At 50.6% G+C, this 16,199-nt stretch overlaps 1 protein-coding gene across 1 annotated transcript; it reads left to right on the forward strand.

Annotated features, from left to right (window-relative positions):
• The first annotated feature begins 13,618 nt into the window (after positions 1 to 13,618).
• Positions 13,619 to 15,734, forward strand: CHRM3 (cholinergic receptor muscarinic 3). Its single transcript, XM_023744556.1, has one exon. The coding sequence runs from the start codon at positions 13,633 to 13,635 to the stop codon at positions 15,403 to 15,405; it is 1,773 nt and encodes a 590-aa protein (XP_023600324.1). The 5' UTR covers positions 13,619 to 13,632; the 3' UTR covers positions 15,406 to 15,734.
• Positions 15,735 to 16,199: the final 465 nt, after the last annotated feature.

Consider the following 16,199-nt stretch of genomic DNA (forward strand, 5'->3'; position numbering starts at 1 on the left):
CAGCTACCCTTGCCCCGCAAGGCACTCAGCAGCCCCCGCACCTGCCTCTCCCGCAGCCCCGCAGCCACCGTGGTCTCCAGTGGCCTGAATGGCCCTACCTGCCTACTGATGGTAACGCTGATCAGTCCTCCAAGCCCTCAAACGTCACCTCCTTGTGAGGCCTCTCCGTGGACTTGACCTCTCACCCCCGGCAGAGAGTGGCGCTCTCACTGGGAGTCCACGGCTCTTTGCTCAGACATGGGGTGCAACGCGTGGACTATAGCTGCGAAGCTCGCTCTGCATACGTGCCCCCCCCCACTTTCTGCCCCTGCTCTCGCGCCTGGCCTGCTGTAGAGCAAGTCCTCAAGGACACTGGTCAGTACAACTTGAGTAAGTTCTACTGGGGATCGGTCTTTAAAACGAATCTATTTAAGCCCTAACCGGTTTGGCTCAGTGGATAGAGCGTCGGCCTGTGGACTGAAGGGTCCCAGGTTCGATTCCGGTCAAGGGCATGTACCTTGGTTGCGGGCACATCCCCAGTAGGGGACGTGCAGGAGGCAGCTGATCGATGTTTCTCTCTCATTGATGTTTCTAGCTCTCTATCCCTCTCCCCTCCTCTCTGTAAAAAATCAATAAAATATATTCAAAACGAATCTATTGAAGCTCAAGTTTAATAAATGCACGCGGTGCTAACCTTGAGGTCAGTGCGATAGGGCAAGCCGGGGGAGACCTGGGCCGGCTTTGGTTCCTGGCTGATTCGTGCGTTTGGATGACTTGGAGATTCGAGGACCAATGTGCCGAAGATTCAGGCGGTGGCGCTGGAGATGGAGAGGGAGGGACCGTGTCCCTCGGGGGTTGCCACGTTGATTTAAATGTGTTTCCCCTTTTGCAATCGTTTGTCTAAAGCGGTGACATAACATGGGGCTCTCGCGGGCCAGCCTGAGGCTCCGCAGACCTCCCGTCTCGGCCTCTCTGTGCCAGCTCGCCCTGCGCCTGCTGTTTGAGGATGAGCAGAGCTGGCCCTGCCTTTCTCTCTCCCTTCCTGTCCCTCCCTCCAGTGCAGACATGAGCACCTGAATCTTTCCGGGGGTTCTCAGGCCTCCGGGGCCCCCCAGTTCCTCTGCATCACAGGAAACACAGCGAGGGAAATCGAAAGATCTTTGTGCAGTGCCGGGAAAGAGAACATTTTTAAGAACCCATTGTGGCCCTCGAGTCAAAAAGTTTGCCCACCCCTGGGATAGAGCATCAGCCTGTGGACTGAAGGGTCCCGGGTTCGATTCCAGTCAAGGGCACATGCCCCAGTTGCGTGCTTGATCCCCAAGTGGGGGGCGTGCAGAAGGCAGCCAATCAATGATTCTCTCTCATCATTGATGTTTCTCTCTCCCGCTCCCTTCCTCTCTGAAATCAATAAAAACATATTTAATTTTTTAAAAGAGAAAGAAAAAGGGAGCAAGCTTTCTTGACTCTTTTTTACAGTTAAGGCACTGTCAGAGACGGAGATCAATAAAGCACGTTTCTCGACCTCCACGTCCTTAGAGTTTCAACAATGGTTTTCAAGTTTCAAGGCATGAAATCAATGTATTAGATTAGGGAGTGTTTTTATTTATTTATAATAATATAAAATAGAAAACAGTCCTAGCTGGTTTGGCTCAATGAATAGAGCGTCGGCCTACGGACTGAAGAGTCCTGGGTTCAATTCCAGGTCAGGGCACATGCCTGGGGTGCAGGCTCGATCCCCAGTAGGGGGCGGGCAGGAGGCAGCCGATCCATGGTTCTCTCTCATCATTGATGTTTCTATCCCTCTCTCCCTCTCCCTTCCTCTCTGAAATCAATAAAACATATTTTTAAAAAATAAAATAAAATAGAAAACAGCAAAGTGTCTCCCATGAAGTGAGTGAGGGTCTTTGGCATGAAATTAATTCTCAGGAGGTTGGATATGTGTGTGCTCTGGGGCTCCCTGTAGAGTCGTTTCTTTCTTTAAGATTCAGTAGAATCATGAACATGGACATAAATCCCTGCAGCTCAGGTGTTAAGACATTGACATTGAGAAGAGATGTGGGGGTGAGCGGACTCAGTGTCAAACCAAAAGCCTCAAGGGTCCCAGTGGCCAGAACTGGCCCGTCCTTCTGGGACCAGACGTGGATGAACTAATTCTCTGCGTGGCCTGTTTCCATTGATCATCTTCATGACAAGTAGGAGGGCGCTGATGAGGAGGAACCCTGTGAGGATGTTATTCCTATTCCAGTATGTTTCCTGGCTGGGGCGCTGGTTCTGCCTTTAACATCCAGCTCTGCTATAAGCGTGGGATCCAGATTCCTCCCCCTCCCCTCCCCCCATCTCCAAACACAAACCCCAAAGCTCCCCTCACCTGGAAGAGACCTCCTCGAGGCCTGGACACTCCCTGGGGTGCAGCCCCCGCAGCGAAGGGAAGGTTGTTGGCGTGTGAGGTGGGTGGGGGGAGTCCTTACACAGACATCAGCGCCTGCCATCAGACATGCCCGATCCTGGGGCTGTGCTCTGTGGATGGCCCACTGAAATGCCAGCTGAATCACAAACGGGGGCTCGGTCCTGCCTCCCATCCTCCTTTCCCTTCATTCCCACGCTTGCCCTTTGAAGAGTCTGTTTAGATAAAATGATGCATCGGGCCCTGACTGGTTTGGCTCAGTGGATAGAGCGTCGGCCTGCAGACTCAAGGGTCGCGAGTTCGATTCCGGTCAAGGGCACATGCCCAGGTTGTGGGCTCGACCCCCAGTGTGGGGCGTGCAGGAGGCAGCCAATCAATGATTCTCTCTCATCATCGATGTTTCTAGCTCTCCCTCTCCCTTCCTCTCTGAAATCAATTTTTAAAAAAAAGAAAAAGAAAAGAAAAACACTGGTTTCTACCCTCAAGGGTTGAGGTCTAGGCCCTCACAGATACCGAAACCCATTATGAAATGGCATAGACCAGTGCATATAGTTGGCCCTCTGCATCCGCAGACTCGCAACTGTGAATTGAAAACAGTACAGGTTTCTGGCCCTGGCCAGTTTGGCTCAGTGGATAGAGCGTCGGCCTGCAGACTGAAGGGTCCCGGGTTCAATTCTGATCAAGGGCACGTGCCTGGGTTGCGGGTTCAATCCCCAGTAGGGGGCGTGTAAGAGGTAGCCAATCAATGGTTCCCGCTCATCATTGATGTTTCTATCTCCCTCTCCCTTCCTCTCTGAAATCAGTAAAAAATATATTTTAAAAATATGGGGTTGACGGGCCTGGAGGGGCAGGCTTGGTAGTGGGCGTGGACACCATTCATCGGGGACAGGCTGATCGATTTAGGATTGTTACTAACCGAGGTACAGACCGTTATTCCGGGGTAACGCGCTAAGGATCTTATTTTAAAAAGCCAAACCAAAACAAAACCTTTAGGACCACAGGCATCCCCGTGTCTTTAAATGACTCAAATACCACCGGTTAGAATACGAAACGTTGGCCGTGGCGTTTGCTTTTCAAACCTCCCAGGATTCTTCCAGTGTCTGGTATGCAGTTCAGGAACGGAGCACAGTCACTGCTTGTTCCGTTTGTTGGTGATTAACATTCATCGCCGCCACCCTGATGCGTGCAGTGATTGTCTGTTGACGCGTGGTGTGTGTGGGGGCAGCAGCAGGAAGCATGACAACCTTCGCCATTTACAAAGGCCCGGCCACCGGGACAGGTGCTCCAAGGGGTGTCCCTGCGCCGGATCAGATACCTGCCTGCCTGTGGCTGCAACCCCGATGCCCAGTATCTTCTTCAGTGACGGGCAGCGGGAGTGACCTCAGATCTGCTAACGCTCTGACGCGGACTCTCGGATGGTCTCTCCGCATCCGCCTCTCCTGGAATGATACCAGGTAGCAGATGTCAGATCCTGGCCCCGGGGGGGCAGGGGCCATTGCCAGGGCTTGCAGCCTGAGGTCTCAGTACGTTCCCCAGGCGACTTCGGAAGGAAGGTGGGATTTGGTGACACACGTCGGAACCTGATGTTGCCTTTTTGGTAAAACAGATTTATGTTAATTTTTTTAAGTTTTTTGGTTTTTGTGGGGTTTTTTTCAGAGAGGAAGGGAGAGAGAGAGATAGAAACATCAGTGATGACAGAGAATCACAGATCGGCTGCCTCCTGCACACCCCTGCTCTGGGGATCAAGCCCACAACCCAGGCACGTGGCCTTGACCGGAATCGAACCCGGAACCCTTCAGGCTGCAGGCTGATGCTCTATCCACTCAGCCAAACCAGCTAGGACTTATGTTAACTTTTGATGATCTGTTGGGATTCCCTGTAGAATTTTATTGGGCGCAGATTTGCAAACGTCCGGCTGTCTCTAAGGGGGTAAAACAAAGAACAAAATGCTGTTCTTGTTGACTCGCTGTGTTACATGAAGCCCGCAGGCCCCAAATATTTCCCAGCACAAAGAGAAGTTTCCAGCCCTGACCAGTTTGGCTCTTTGGCTGGAGCGTCAGCCTGTGGACTGAAGGGTCCCGGGTTCGATTCCGGTCAAGGGCATGTACCTTGGTTGCGGGCACATCCCCAGTGGGGGGTGTGCAGGAGGCAGCTGATCGATGTTTCTCTCTCATGGATGTTTCTAACTCTCTATCCCTCTCCCTTCCTCTCTGTAAAAAATCAATAAAATATATTTTTTTTTAAAAGAGAAGTTGGCATGTGTGCATGTCATCTTGGTAAGGGAGGTGGAGGAGGAGGGAGGGCTGGGCAGAAGGTGAAATTCTCAGATGGGCAAGCAAAGGGAAGGGGCCTATCAGGTGTCTTGTCTTCCCACCTCCAGACGAAGGTGCGGTTTCATCGGCCTTTCAAGTATGCGGCTACTGTAAACACAGCCGCGGTCGCAGAGAGGCCGAACAGCATGAGACCAGCCGAGAGAGGATGGCCCAGGTCACGGTTTCTCACCCTCCACGTAGGTAAACAAGTTGCCTAAGGAGACGTCAGAAACGTCAGAAGGGCCTCCTGGGTGCGGCGAGGCAGGAGATGGTGTGAACGAGACGTAGGGAACCGCAGCCCTTGGTCACATGAGGAATCAAACCCACACCTGTTGGTGTTTTTTTGTTGTTGTCATTTGATTTTTTTACCCTGCTGGTTGTCTGGAGTCTGCTTATCTGTTTGCTTTGCTTTTCATCATTAGTTGCCCAAACGGTAAATGCTTTTTTTCTTTTTTTCTTTTTTTATTGATTTCTTACAGAGAGGAAGGGAGAGGGATAGAGAGTTAGAAACAAGGATGAGAGAGAAACATCGATCAGCTGCCTCCTGCACACACCCTACTGGGGATGTGCCCGCAACCAAGGTACGTGCCCTTGACCAGAATCGAACCTGGGACCTTTCAGTCCGCAGGCCAATGCTCTATCCACTGAGCCAAACTGGTCAGGGCTAAATGCTTTTCTTCAGAAGTCCAATCCAGCCCTGCTGGCCTGAACGCACGGGACAGGTCTGCAGACCCCTTTCCAGAAGGTTCCTCCCCTGGCTGATGGTCTTCCACTCTGTCCAGGTGACTGCGTGTCATCTGCCCGAGCCCCGTACTCTCGTAAGCGTGGGCCCACCGTTGGCGCCAGCTTTAAGAATACTTTTTAAGCGCTTGGAGTTCACGAAATGAACAAGGCATAGTTTTTATTTCCGAAACCATTTTGCCTGAAGAGGTTTTAAAGGAAAAGGACAACAAAACAGTTACATGCTGAGTTCTTGCATATCAAATTATGACTTCTTTTTTTTAAAATATATTTTTATTGATTTCAGAGAGGGAGATAGAAACATCAATGATGAGAGAGAATCATGGATGGGCTGCCTCCTGCACACCCCCTACTGGGGATCGAGCCCGCAAACTGGGCATGTGCCCTTGGCCAGAATCGAACCCGGGACCCTTCAGTCCGCAGACCGACGCTCTATCCACTGAGCCAAACCGGTTAGAGCCAGGCTCTGGTCTTAGTCTCTGGCCCCCTGTGCTATCTTTCTCCAACTTGGAAGAGACTATTCATCCATTCAGAAGTGCGTATACCTGTTCGAATGTATTTCTGCAAGGCAGTCTCAAGAACTCATGTTTCTAACAAACAACCCACACCTATCATTTGCCATCGAAAATGGGTAGAATGAGCCAGGAACTAACTGTGCGAATGTGTCACGTGTCCACAGCTCAGGCAGAAATGCAGTTCTGAATACTCCTGGGCCTATAGGCTTGAAAATAACTTTATCGTCGACAAGGAATTTCACCGAAGCATTGTTAGCGTACAGAGCTTTCGACATAAAGTATTCCCTTTTCACCACGGAAACTTCAAGGCTTTGTTCTGATGGGTAGACGTTAAACAATCTCGAGAAAAGAGATTGGATGCTAGTTTCAGCTGATTATATAAAAAAGTGATGATGGGTAAGTGGGTGTTTTTTTTTTTTTTCTTAAATCAACATCTGTTTCCTATGTGTCGCGCAGTCATATTTGCTTAGTGTACAATTCAGGCGAAATCTGGGCTGTTTTTAGCAAAGCCAACACATCAATGGAGGGGAAAGCTGAATGCCATTCTGATTTTGCTTACTGGCTTCGCTGTCCCAGGAGTCTTTGCTCCTGGTGATGACTCAAGTATCCTTGTCACACAAAGATGAGGCCACCAGCTCGATTCTTTCATCTGGAGACGGTTCCTATTTTAGGGGCAGTGACCGCATGGGAGTTCAGTCAGAAAACAGATGTGAAATCCTGACTGCATGGGGTTTTCTACTTCCTCTCTCTGAAAACTAGAAAAGTTGTCCCATGAAATGATTTTATAAATTTTTTTTAATTTTTAACCAGAAATAAAATATAGGTATTTATTGTGCAGCAAAATACAGAGATCCTGCCCTAACCAGTTTGGCTCAGTGGATAGAGCGTCAGCCTGTAGACTGAAGGGTCCCAGGTTCGATTCCGGTCAAGGGCATGTACCTTGGTTGCAGGCACATCCCCAGTAAGGGGTGTGCAGGAGGCATCTGATCGATGTTTCTCTCTCATCAATGTTTCTAACTCTCTATTCCTCTCCCTTCCTCTCTGTAAAAAATCAATGAAATATATTTTTTTAAAAATTAAAAAAAATACAGAGATCCTATTGACATATTTTAACATGTCCCCCTATTCTACGGTGGTAGGTTGATCTTGATTTCAAAGATGCTGCTTCTTTTATCATTTGTGTGACGTTGTTAATTAAACTCTTCTTCTTTCATTTTCTCTTCTATAAAATGAGATAATAATGGTACTTGCTTCATAAGGTTTTCCAAGAAATAAGAGAATGACTATGGGTAAAGCTCTTTGGAGGACATCATTAAATATTGGCTACTTTTGTTAATATTAGTAATAAGTGTCATTGGTATCTTCAGCGCATGAATCCTGGTTTTCTTACTGCAATGTATCTGCTCCCTTTTTTTATATTTGGCATACCCTTAAAAAAAAAAAACTTTATTGCCCTAGTCAGTTTGGCTCAGTGGATAGAGCGTCAGCCTGTGGACTGAAGGGTCCCAGGTTCGATTCCGGTCAAGGGCATGCAGGAGGCAGCCAATCAATGATTCTCTCTCATCATTGATGTTTCTCTCTCTCCCTCTCCCTTCCTCTCTTAAATCAATAAAAATACACTTTTTAAAAAAGGAGAAAAATAAATAGGGGACCGCCACTCAGCCAGAAGCCGGGCTCACGGCTGGCTAGAACAGGGGCGGTGGTGGGAGCCTATCCCACCTCTACGGCAGCACTAAGGATATCCCACTGCGGGGAGGGCCTAAGCCGTCAGTCGGACATCCCCTGAGGGCTCCCAGACTACAAGAGGGCACAGGCCGGGCTGAGGGACCCCCTACCGAGTGCAAGAATTTCATGCACCAGGCCTCTAGTGTGCATATAAGTTGTTTGGTTAATCTCTCTCCCCCTCCCCACTTCCCTCTGAAATCAGTCTGTGCCATGCTTCCATGTCTCTGGACCTGTTTTTTTCATTGTCGGGGCTGACCAGCAGACCCTGAGCGACGGATGAACAGATTACTTTGACATACATTTCTGTGAAAGAGAAGGCTAAGGGACTAGTTTGCTTTAGTAGCAAAAAGCCCTGATTGCCTGCCTCGTTGGCTTTTGATTGTAACAACAGCTTGACCTCAACTTCATCTCTAGATACAATCAGCAGGGTAAGCATCCTTGAGAAAGCACATGCTTCTACCAGGTCGGGTCTTTAAAGACTAAACATGGAGATTTTAGTAAAACACCCGGGGGATGGGACTTGTTTGGAAAAAGTCAAGGTAGGGGCTGCCGCCTTCGGCAAGGTCCCCTCGGAGGCCCCTGACCTTTCAGAGAATCCTCCTCACAGACCTTCCAACCAAGTCCCATGCTTCCCCACCTTCCATCCGTTTATTTTGTTCATTAGAGTACACATACCAGTGAGATCATGCGACAGCATTTTCAATGAATCGTTTATGATCCTCCGTCACAACAACACACAGTCTTCCAGATTTTCAGAGCGTTGAAAACCTAACAATTAAACCTTCCGTTGTGACACAGCAGGACCTGTCTGCAGGCACGGGGCCTCGTTTCCCCTGCAGGGCAGAGGGCCTCCTGGGCCTAGTGCCTCACGAATGTCGAAAAAGAACGGCTTTGCCAGAACCGGTTTGGCTCAGTGGATAGAGCATCAGCCTGCGGTCTCAAGGGTCCCAGGTTTGATTCCAGTCAAGGGCATGTACCTTGGTTTCAGGCACATCCCCAGTGGGAGGTGTGCAGGAGGCAGCTGATCGATGTTTCTCTCTCATCAATGTTTCTGGCTCTCTATCCCTCTCCCTTCCTCCCTGTAAAAAAATCAATAAAATATATTTAAAAAAAAAAAAAAAGAACGGCTTTGCCCAGCCAGGTGTAGCTCAGTGGTTGAGCGTCGACCCAGGAACCAAGAGGTCACCGGTTCGATTCCCGGTCAGGGCATATGCCCAGGTTGCGGACTCGATCCCCAGTGGAGGTCCTGCAGGAGGCAGCCAATCAATGATTCTCTCTCATCATTGATATTTCTATCTCTCTCTCCCTCTCCCTTCCTCTCTGAAATCAACAAAAATATATTTTAAAAAATAAATAAATAAAACAACTATAAAAAAAATAAAAAAGAATGGCTTTCCATGCGTTTTTCCTTGTACTGCTACGTCTCTAGAAATTCTAATAACAAAAGGTTTTATTCTTCGTGGTGCGGATGCAGAATAACCAGGAGGCCCGTTGGCGTGTGTGTCTGAGGGAATGCGTGGTGTTTCCGCAGCAGCTGGCGTGCTCCACAGCACTATTCCCAGCACCCTTCCCTTTGTGGTCAAATGGAATAAAACTGTGAAAGGAGGCAGCAGGGCACTTTTAAAAGCAAGCTTCTCCTTGTTAAAGGGATTGAATGCTGTTCCGGTGCTGGCGACCTGGAATGTTCTGTTCGCAACATGAGCAACGGCACCATATTAGGGCACGTCTTCCCTCCTGGCAGCTTGGCACGAGTAGCCGGAGTTAACAAGTCAGATTCTGACTGTGCAAGTCCGAACGCATCTTACCCTCTTGAAGGACACATTAGCTTACGGAGGGTTTGTTGACCGGACGGACAGCGTGGCTGAACTAAGCTGGGAATCTGATCACCACCTTGGGGCTCCTTGCGGCCTTCGCCTTGGCACCTGCCTGTGGGTAGGCTGTTCTCCAAGTCTGCTTCGCCACCTAGTGGCGGGCTCTGGTCTTGCCTTCACCTGACCAACGCAACTCACATCAGCTATCGAATCCTATAATGAATTAGGACAGAGGCAGACGCCCTTCACAAAGAAGGCAGTTCAAAGACAGACCCCAAAACAAGCCCCTTTAATTCTTACCACTCGCAACATCATGGATGGGCCTGGAGAGCATGATGCTACGCGAAATGAGCCAGTCGGAGAAAGACCCGTATCACATGATCTCACTCATTTGTGGAATATGATGAACGACATAAACTGATGAACTAAAATAGAGCCAGAGACATAGAAGCATCGAACAGACCATCCAACCTCAGAGAGAAGGCAGGGGGAAGGGGGGTGAGAGATCAACCAAAGGACTTGTATGCAGCCCTAACCGGTTTGGCTCAGTGGATTGAGCGTCAGCCTGCGGACTCAAGGGTCCCAGGTTCGATTCCGGTCAAGGGCATGTACCTTGGTTGCGGGCATATCCCCAGTAGGGGGTGTGCAGGAGGCAGCTGATCGATGCTTCTCTCTCATCGATGTTTCTAACTCTCTATCCCTCTCCCGTCCTCTCTGTAAAAAAATCAATAAAATATATTTTTTTAAAAAGGACTTGTATGCATGCATGTAAGCAGAACCCATGGACACAGACAGTAGGGGGGTAAGGGCATGTGCTGGGGGGTGGGAATGACTGGGGAGAGGTCAATGGGGGGAAAAGCAGACATATGTAATACTTTCAACAATAAGGAATTTTTGAAAAACAAGCCCCTTTGATACTGTGCATACTGATTCTGAATAGGGAAGAAGCACGAATCATTGCTCTTAGAATAAAGTGTGGTTGCAAACTGCAAAGATCATTTTCTCCTGGCTCTTCGTGGTTAAAATAATGATAGAGGTAGCGTGGCATTCATTTAGACTGCTATTAAAAAGTGACCTACACATTTTCAATTCGTTTGGGAGGTTTAAGAATTGACAACTCCTGCCCGGTCAGTGTGGTTCAGTGGTTGAGCATCGATCTATGAACCAGGAGGTAGCTGGTTTGATTCCTAAACAGGGCACATGCCCAGGTTGCGGGCTCGATCCCCAGTGGGGCGGGGGGGGGGGCGTGCAGGAGGCAGCGGATTCATGATTCTCTCTCATCATTGATGTTTCTAGCTTTCCCTCTCTCTTCCTCTCTGAAATCAATTAAAAAATACATATTTTAAAAAAAGAATTGACAACTCCCGATTTTTTTTTCCGGGATAGGCACAGTCAGGCTGGCTTAGAGGAAATAAAATGAGCTCATCTTCTTGGAATTCATCACAGAAAAAAAAGGTCCCACGTTTATATTGGCCCTTGGGTTTCTGTTAGCACTTTCCCGTGTGTTTTCACATTGGATATTTACACACATTTTTTTAATTTAAAAAGGTATCTATAGATTGATAATCCTCCAAAATTTTATTCGATGGCTAGGGGGACGGGAGTAGATTTCTCATCACAATTGTTCACTTTTCCCTAACCGTCGCACTCTCAACTGACTTTTTCACATTTTCTGCTTCACTATCTCCTTTTAAATATGAATAAAAGGTGTCAAAGCATCTGCTGCAGGGGCTTCTGGGTATTGTGGAGCATGACCCACAGCACAAAACACATTTTACATCATGACTGCATACGCGTGTGTGTGTGTTTTTAATTGATTTTTTTTAAAGAGAGAGAAACATTGATGTGAGAGTGCGACTTCAGTCAGCTGCCTCCTGAACACCCACTTACCAGGGATCAAGCCTGCAACCTGGACATGTACCCTGACTGGGAATCAAACTGGCAACCTTTCGGTGCACGGGACAACATCCAGCCAACTGAGCCACACCAGCCAGGGCTGTGTGTGTGTGTGTCTTACACAGAAATTTTATGAAACAATGCTTACTGTTATTAGGTGGAATGCATTCTGATCCAGCCTTTCAATTCTGTTTCTTCTCTTTTTTTATTCTTGTATTGGCCCAATTTTGGCCTCCTGACTTACATTTTGAATCTTAGAGAGTCCTTTCTGGATGGGATCTTAAATGCAATCCTATATAATAAAAGCCTAATAGGCAAATCGACCCAACGGCTGAACCACCAGTGGAACAACAGGTCGCTATGACACTCACTGACCACCAGGGGGCAGATGATCAATGCAGGAGCTGCCCCCAGCCCACAGGCCCCAGGCCAGACAAGGCGGGTGCCAGTGGGGGCCTCCCCCCGCCCCGATCGCCCTACCTGTCACCCCACAGATCAGCCCTGATCGCTGGCCAGGCCTAGGGACCCTACCCATCCAGAACTTCATGCACTGGGCCTCTAGTGTAGTGATAATGGTCTAGAAAAAATAGTCACTCAGAGTTGAAATCTAGAACCAACCTGTAGGTACCCCCATGGTAGGATGGGGCCTTCCTCCCAAAATCCAGGGGTGCTCTCCAAGGGGCTCCTGTCATGCACCAGCAGGTCCAGGTTTGGTTTCATCCTCCTTGCGTGAGGGGTGGAGCCTGGAGCACTTCGGTGGCACTGCCCAGAATGTCTCACCAAACCGCAGGCCCCGGCTCCCACCGGAAGGGTCAGGAATCTACTCTGAATCCCAGAGAGGAACTTGGGCTAGACCCCTGCCCCCATTCCGTCCCTGCCTGACCCCCCTCTCCCCTCACACAGGCTGCATTCCTCCTGGGGACCACTTGTACGGGGCGAGGATCAGAAGGCTTATAGGAGTGTCTGTCCCCACCGCCTGTTTCTTTCTGAAGATTAAAAGCATGTCTGCCCTGCCCTAGCTGGTTTGTCTCAGTGGATAGAGCAGCGGTTCTCAACCTGTGGGCCGCGACCCCTTTGGGGGTTGAACGACCCTTTCACAGGGGTCACCTAAGACCATCGGAAAACACATATATAATGACATATTGTTTTTGTGATGAATCACTATGCTTTAATTATGTTCAATTTGTAACAATGAAATTGGGGGTCACCACAACATGAGGAACTGTATTCAAGGGTCGTGGCATTAGGAAGGTTGAGAACCACTGGGATAGAGCATCAGCCTACAGACTGAAAGGTTCTGGGGTTCAATTCTGGTCAAGGGCACATGCCTGGGTTGCAGGCTCGGTCCCCAGTAGGGGGTGTGTGAGAGGCAACAGATCAATGATTCTCATCATTGATGTTTCTATCTCTCTCTCCCTCTCCCTTCCTCTCTGAAATCAATAAAAAGATTAAAAAAAAAAAAAAAGTATGTCTTCCCTTAGGTGTCTTCACCTATATGTCAACTCAGTGCCTATCTATATATATAAAAGGCTAAGCGACCATCCGACCGGCTGGTAGGTATGACGTGCACTGACCCCCAGGGGGCAGATGCTCAACGCAGGAGCTGCTGAGCTGCAGTGACTTGGCAGTGGCAATTCCCCGGTGACGCACCCTGGAACCAGAGAGGAGGGAGCCCGATTCCAGGGTGCGTCACCCAAGAACCACCCTCACAATCCGGAACCCCTTGGGGGATGTCAGAGAGCCAGTTTCAGCCCAATCCCTGCAGGCCAGGCCCAGGGACCCCACCTGCCGGAGGGACCCCCGCTCACTCCGCACATGACCTTCAAGCTGTGTGGCTGCCCCAGGTGCAACCGGCCCCGGGAGGAACCGCTAGAGGTTGGCTCCGGGGTGTGTCCGGCCCTCTAGCCCGGTCCCGCCCTGCCGACCACCTTCTAATTAATTTCCTTTCGGTGTGCACGAATCCGTGCACCAGGGCACTAGTAGAATATGAACACCCTTGACTCAAAACGTACTAACTCTCGGGCACAAAGGCTGTGAGTCAGGATAAGGAAAAGAGCATTGAGCGTAGAGATGATAATTCTCTTCTCAGGAAAAAAGCACCTTAAACAGAAGGCTTTTGGCCTGGGTTTATCATTATTTCATTTGAGTCCCACCTAGACCTCCTGATGTTTAGGAAGTCACGTGTTCCTTTTGAAACGATAACTCTTTTCTCTCTCTCTTTTCTCCCCAGACTATGTCCGAGAGTCACAATGAACTTGCATAATAACAATACAACGTTGCCGTTGTTGCCAAACCTCAGCTCCCTCTGGGTACCTGGTTCCCCAGGTGCAGGGCTGCCCCCGGGCGCGGGCACTGATTCTGGCAGCTACAACGTTTCTCAGGCAGCTGGGAATGCCAGTCCTGCCAATGGCACCATCAGCGACCCTCTGGGAGGCCACACCGTCTGGCAGGTGGTCTTGATTGCCGTCCTCACGGGGGTCGTGGCCCTGCTGACCATCATTGGCAACATCCTGGTGATCGTGGCGTTCAAGGTCAACAAGCAGCTGAAGACGGTCAACAACTACTTCCTCTTAAGCCTGGCCTGCGCCGATCTGATCATCGGGGTCATTTCCATGAACATGTTTACGGCCTACATCATCATGAATCGCTGGGCTATGGGGAACTTGGCCTGCGACCTCTGGCTTTCCATCGACTATGTGGCCAGCAACGCCTCCGTCATGAACCTGCTGGTGATTAGCTTTGACCGGTACTTCTCCATCACCAGGCCGCTCACCTACCGAGCCAAAAGGACCACGAAAAGAGCCGGCATGATGATAGGCCTGGCCTGGGTCATCTCCTTCGTCCTCTGGGCGCCCGCCATCCTGTTCTGGCAGTACTTCGTGGGCAAGAGAACCGTGCCCCCGGGGGAGTGTTACATCCAGTTCCTCAGCGAGCCCACCATTACCTTCGGCACGGCCATCGCCGCCTTCTATTTGCCCGTCACCATCATGACGATCTTATACTGGAGGATCTATAAGGAAACGGAAAAGCGGACCAAAGAGCTGGCCGGGCTGCAGGCCTCCGGGACGGAAGCAGAGGCGGAAAACTTTGTCCCGACCACGGGCAGCTCCCGGAGCTGCAGCAGCTACGAGCTGCAGCAGCAGAGCGTGGCGCGCTCGGCCCGCCGGCGGTGCGGCTGCTGCGACTTCTGGTTCCCCACCAAGACCTGGACGCCCAGCGCCCAGCGCGTGGAGCAGGACCACAGCAGCAGCGACAGCTGGAACAACAACGACGCGGCGGCCTCCCTGGAAAACTCCGTGTCCTCCGACGAGGAGGACATCGGCTCGGAGACCAGAGCCATCTACTCCATTGTGCTCAAGCTGCCCGGGCACAGCACCCTCCTCAACTCCACCGGGCCACCGTCCCCAGACAGCCTGCGGGTGCCCGACCAGGAGCTGGGCACGGCGGGCGTGGAGCGGAAAGCCAGCAAGCTGCAGGCCCAGAGGAGCGTGGACGACGGAGGCCGCTTCCAAAAGAGCTTCTCCAAGCTCCCCGTCGAGTTAGAGTCGGCCGTGGACCCGGCCAAGACGCCCAACGCCAACTCCTCCCTGGGGAGGTCCACGGCCACGCTACCTCTGTCCTCCAAGGAGGCCACTCTGGCCAAGAGGTTTGCCCTGAAGACCCGGAGCCAGATCACGAAGCGGAAGCGGATGTCGCTCATCAAGGAGAAGAAAGCCGCCCAGACCCTCAGCGCCATCCTGCTGGCCTTCATCATCACCTGGACGCCCTACAACATCATGGTCCTGGTGAACACCTTCTGCGGCAGCTGCGTCCCCAAAAACTACTGGAACCTGGGCTACTGGCTGTGCTACATCAACAGCACGGTGAACCCCGTGTGCTACGCCCTGTGCAACAAGACCTTCCGCACCACCTTCAAGACGCTGCTGCTCTGCCAGTGCGACAAGCGGCGGCGGCGCAGGCAGCAGTACCAGCAGCGGCAGTCCGTGACCTTCCACAGGTGTGTGCCCGCGCAGGACGTGTAGAGTGAGTTTGGTCAATGGCCATGACCTTCTATAGCTGTGCAACCAAGCAGGACGTGTGGAGTGAGCTTGGTATATGGCCGTGACCTTCTGCAGGTGTGCGCCCAAGCAGGACCTGTAGAGTGAGCTTGGTCAATGGCCATGACCTTCTGCAGGTGTGCAACCAAGCAGGACCTGTAGAGTGAGCTTGGTATATGGCCATGACCTTATGCAGGTGTGCAACCAAGCAGGAACTGTAGAATGAGCTTGGTCAATGGCCATGACCTTCTGCAGGTGTGCGCCCAAGCAGGACCTGTAGAATGAGTTTGGTCAATGGCCATGACCTTCCACAGGTGTGCAACCAAGCAGGACCTATAGAGTGAGCTTGGTCAATGGCCGCGACCTTCCACAGGTGTGCGCCCAAGCAGGACCTGTAGAGTGAACTTGGTCAATGGCCGTCACCAAGCACACACGCCAGCCCACAGGCCTTCGGAGGGCGTCCGTGGGGGGTGGGGGAGGATGATTCCTGGTAATAATGTTCTTATCGCTCAGATGAGAAAGCTGCCTGTTTACTGAACCATTGGATAAACTCATTTTAATACAAAAAAAGTCAAATATTAATTCAGAGGGGGAAAAAGCGTATTACTGAATATAAAGAAAGTGACTCTGAAATAGACTTCAAGTGTTTTTTCTTAAAGAGGAAAAAAATTGCTTCATGGCCCTTCGACACCCATGCTTGCCTCTTTTCCTGTCCGTGAGTCCTGGAATCTCAGGGCCACACAGCTGGCTGCCCTCGGTGCCGCGTCCTTCGCACGGAT

Source organism: Myotis lucifugus, unplaced genomic scaffold, assembly GCF_000147115.1.
Source record: "Myotis lucifugus unplaced genomic scaffold, Myoluc2.0 scaffold_473, whole genome shotgun sequence".
Taxonomy (NCBI): domain Eukaryota; kingdom Metazoa; phylum Chordata; class Mammalia; order Chiroptera; family Vespertilionidae; genus Myotis; species Myotis lucifugus.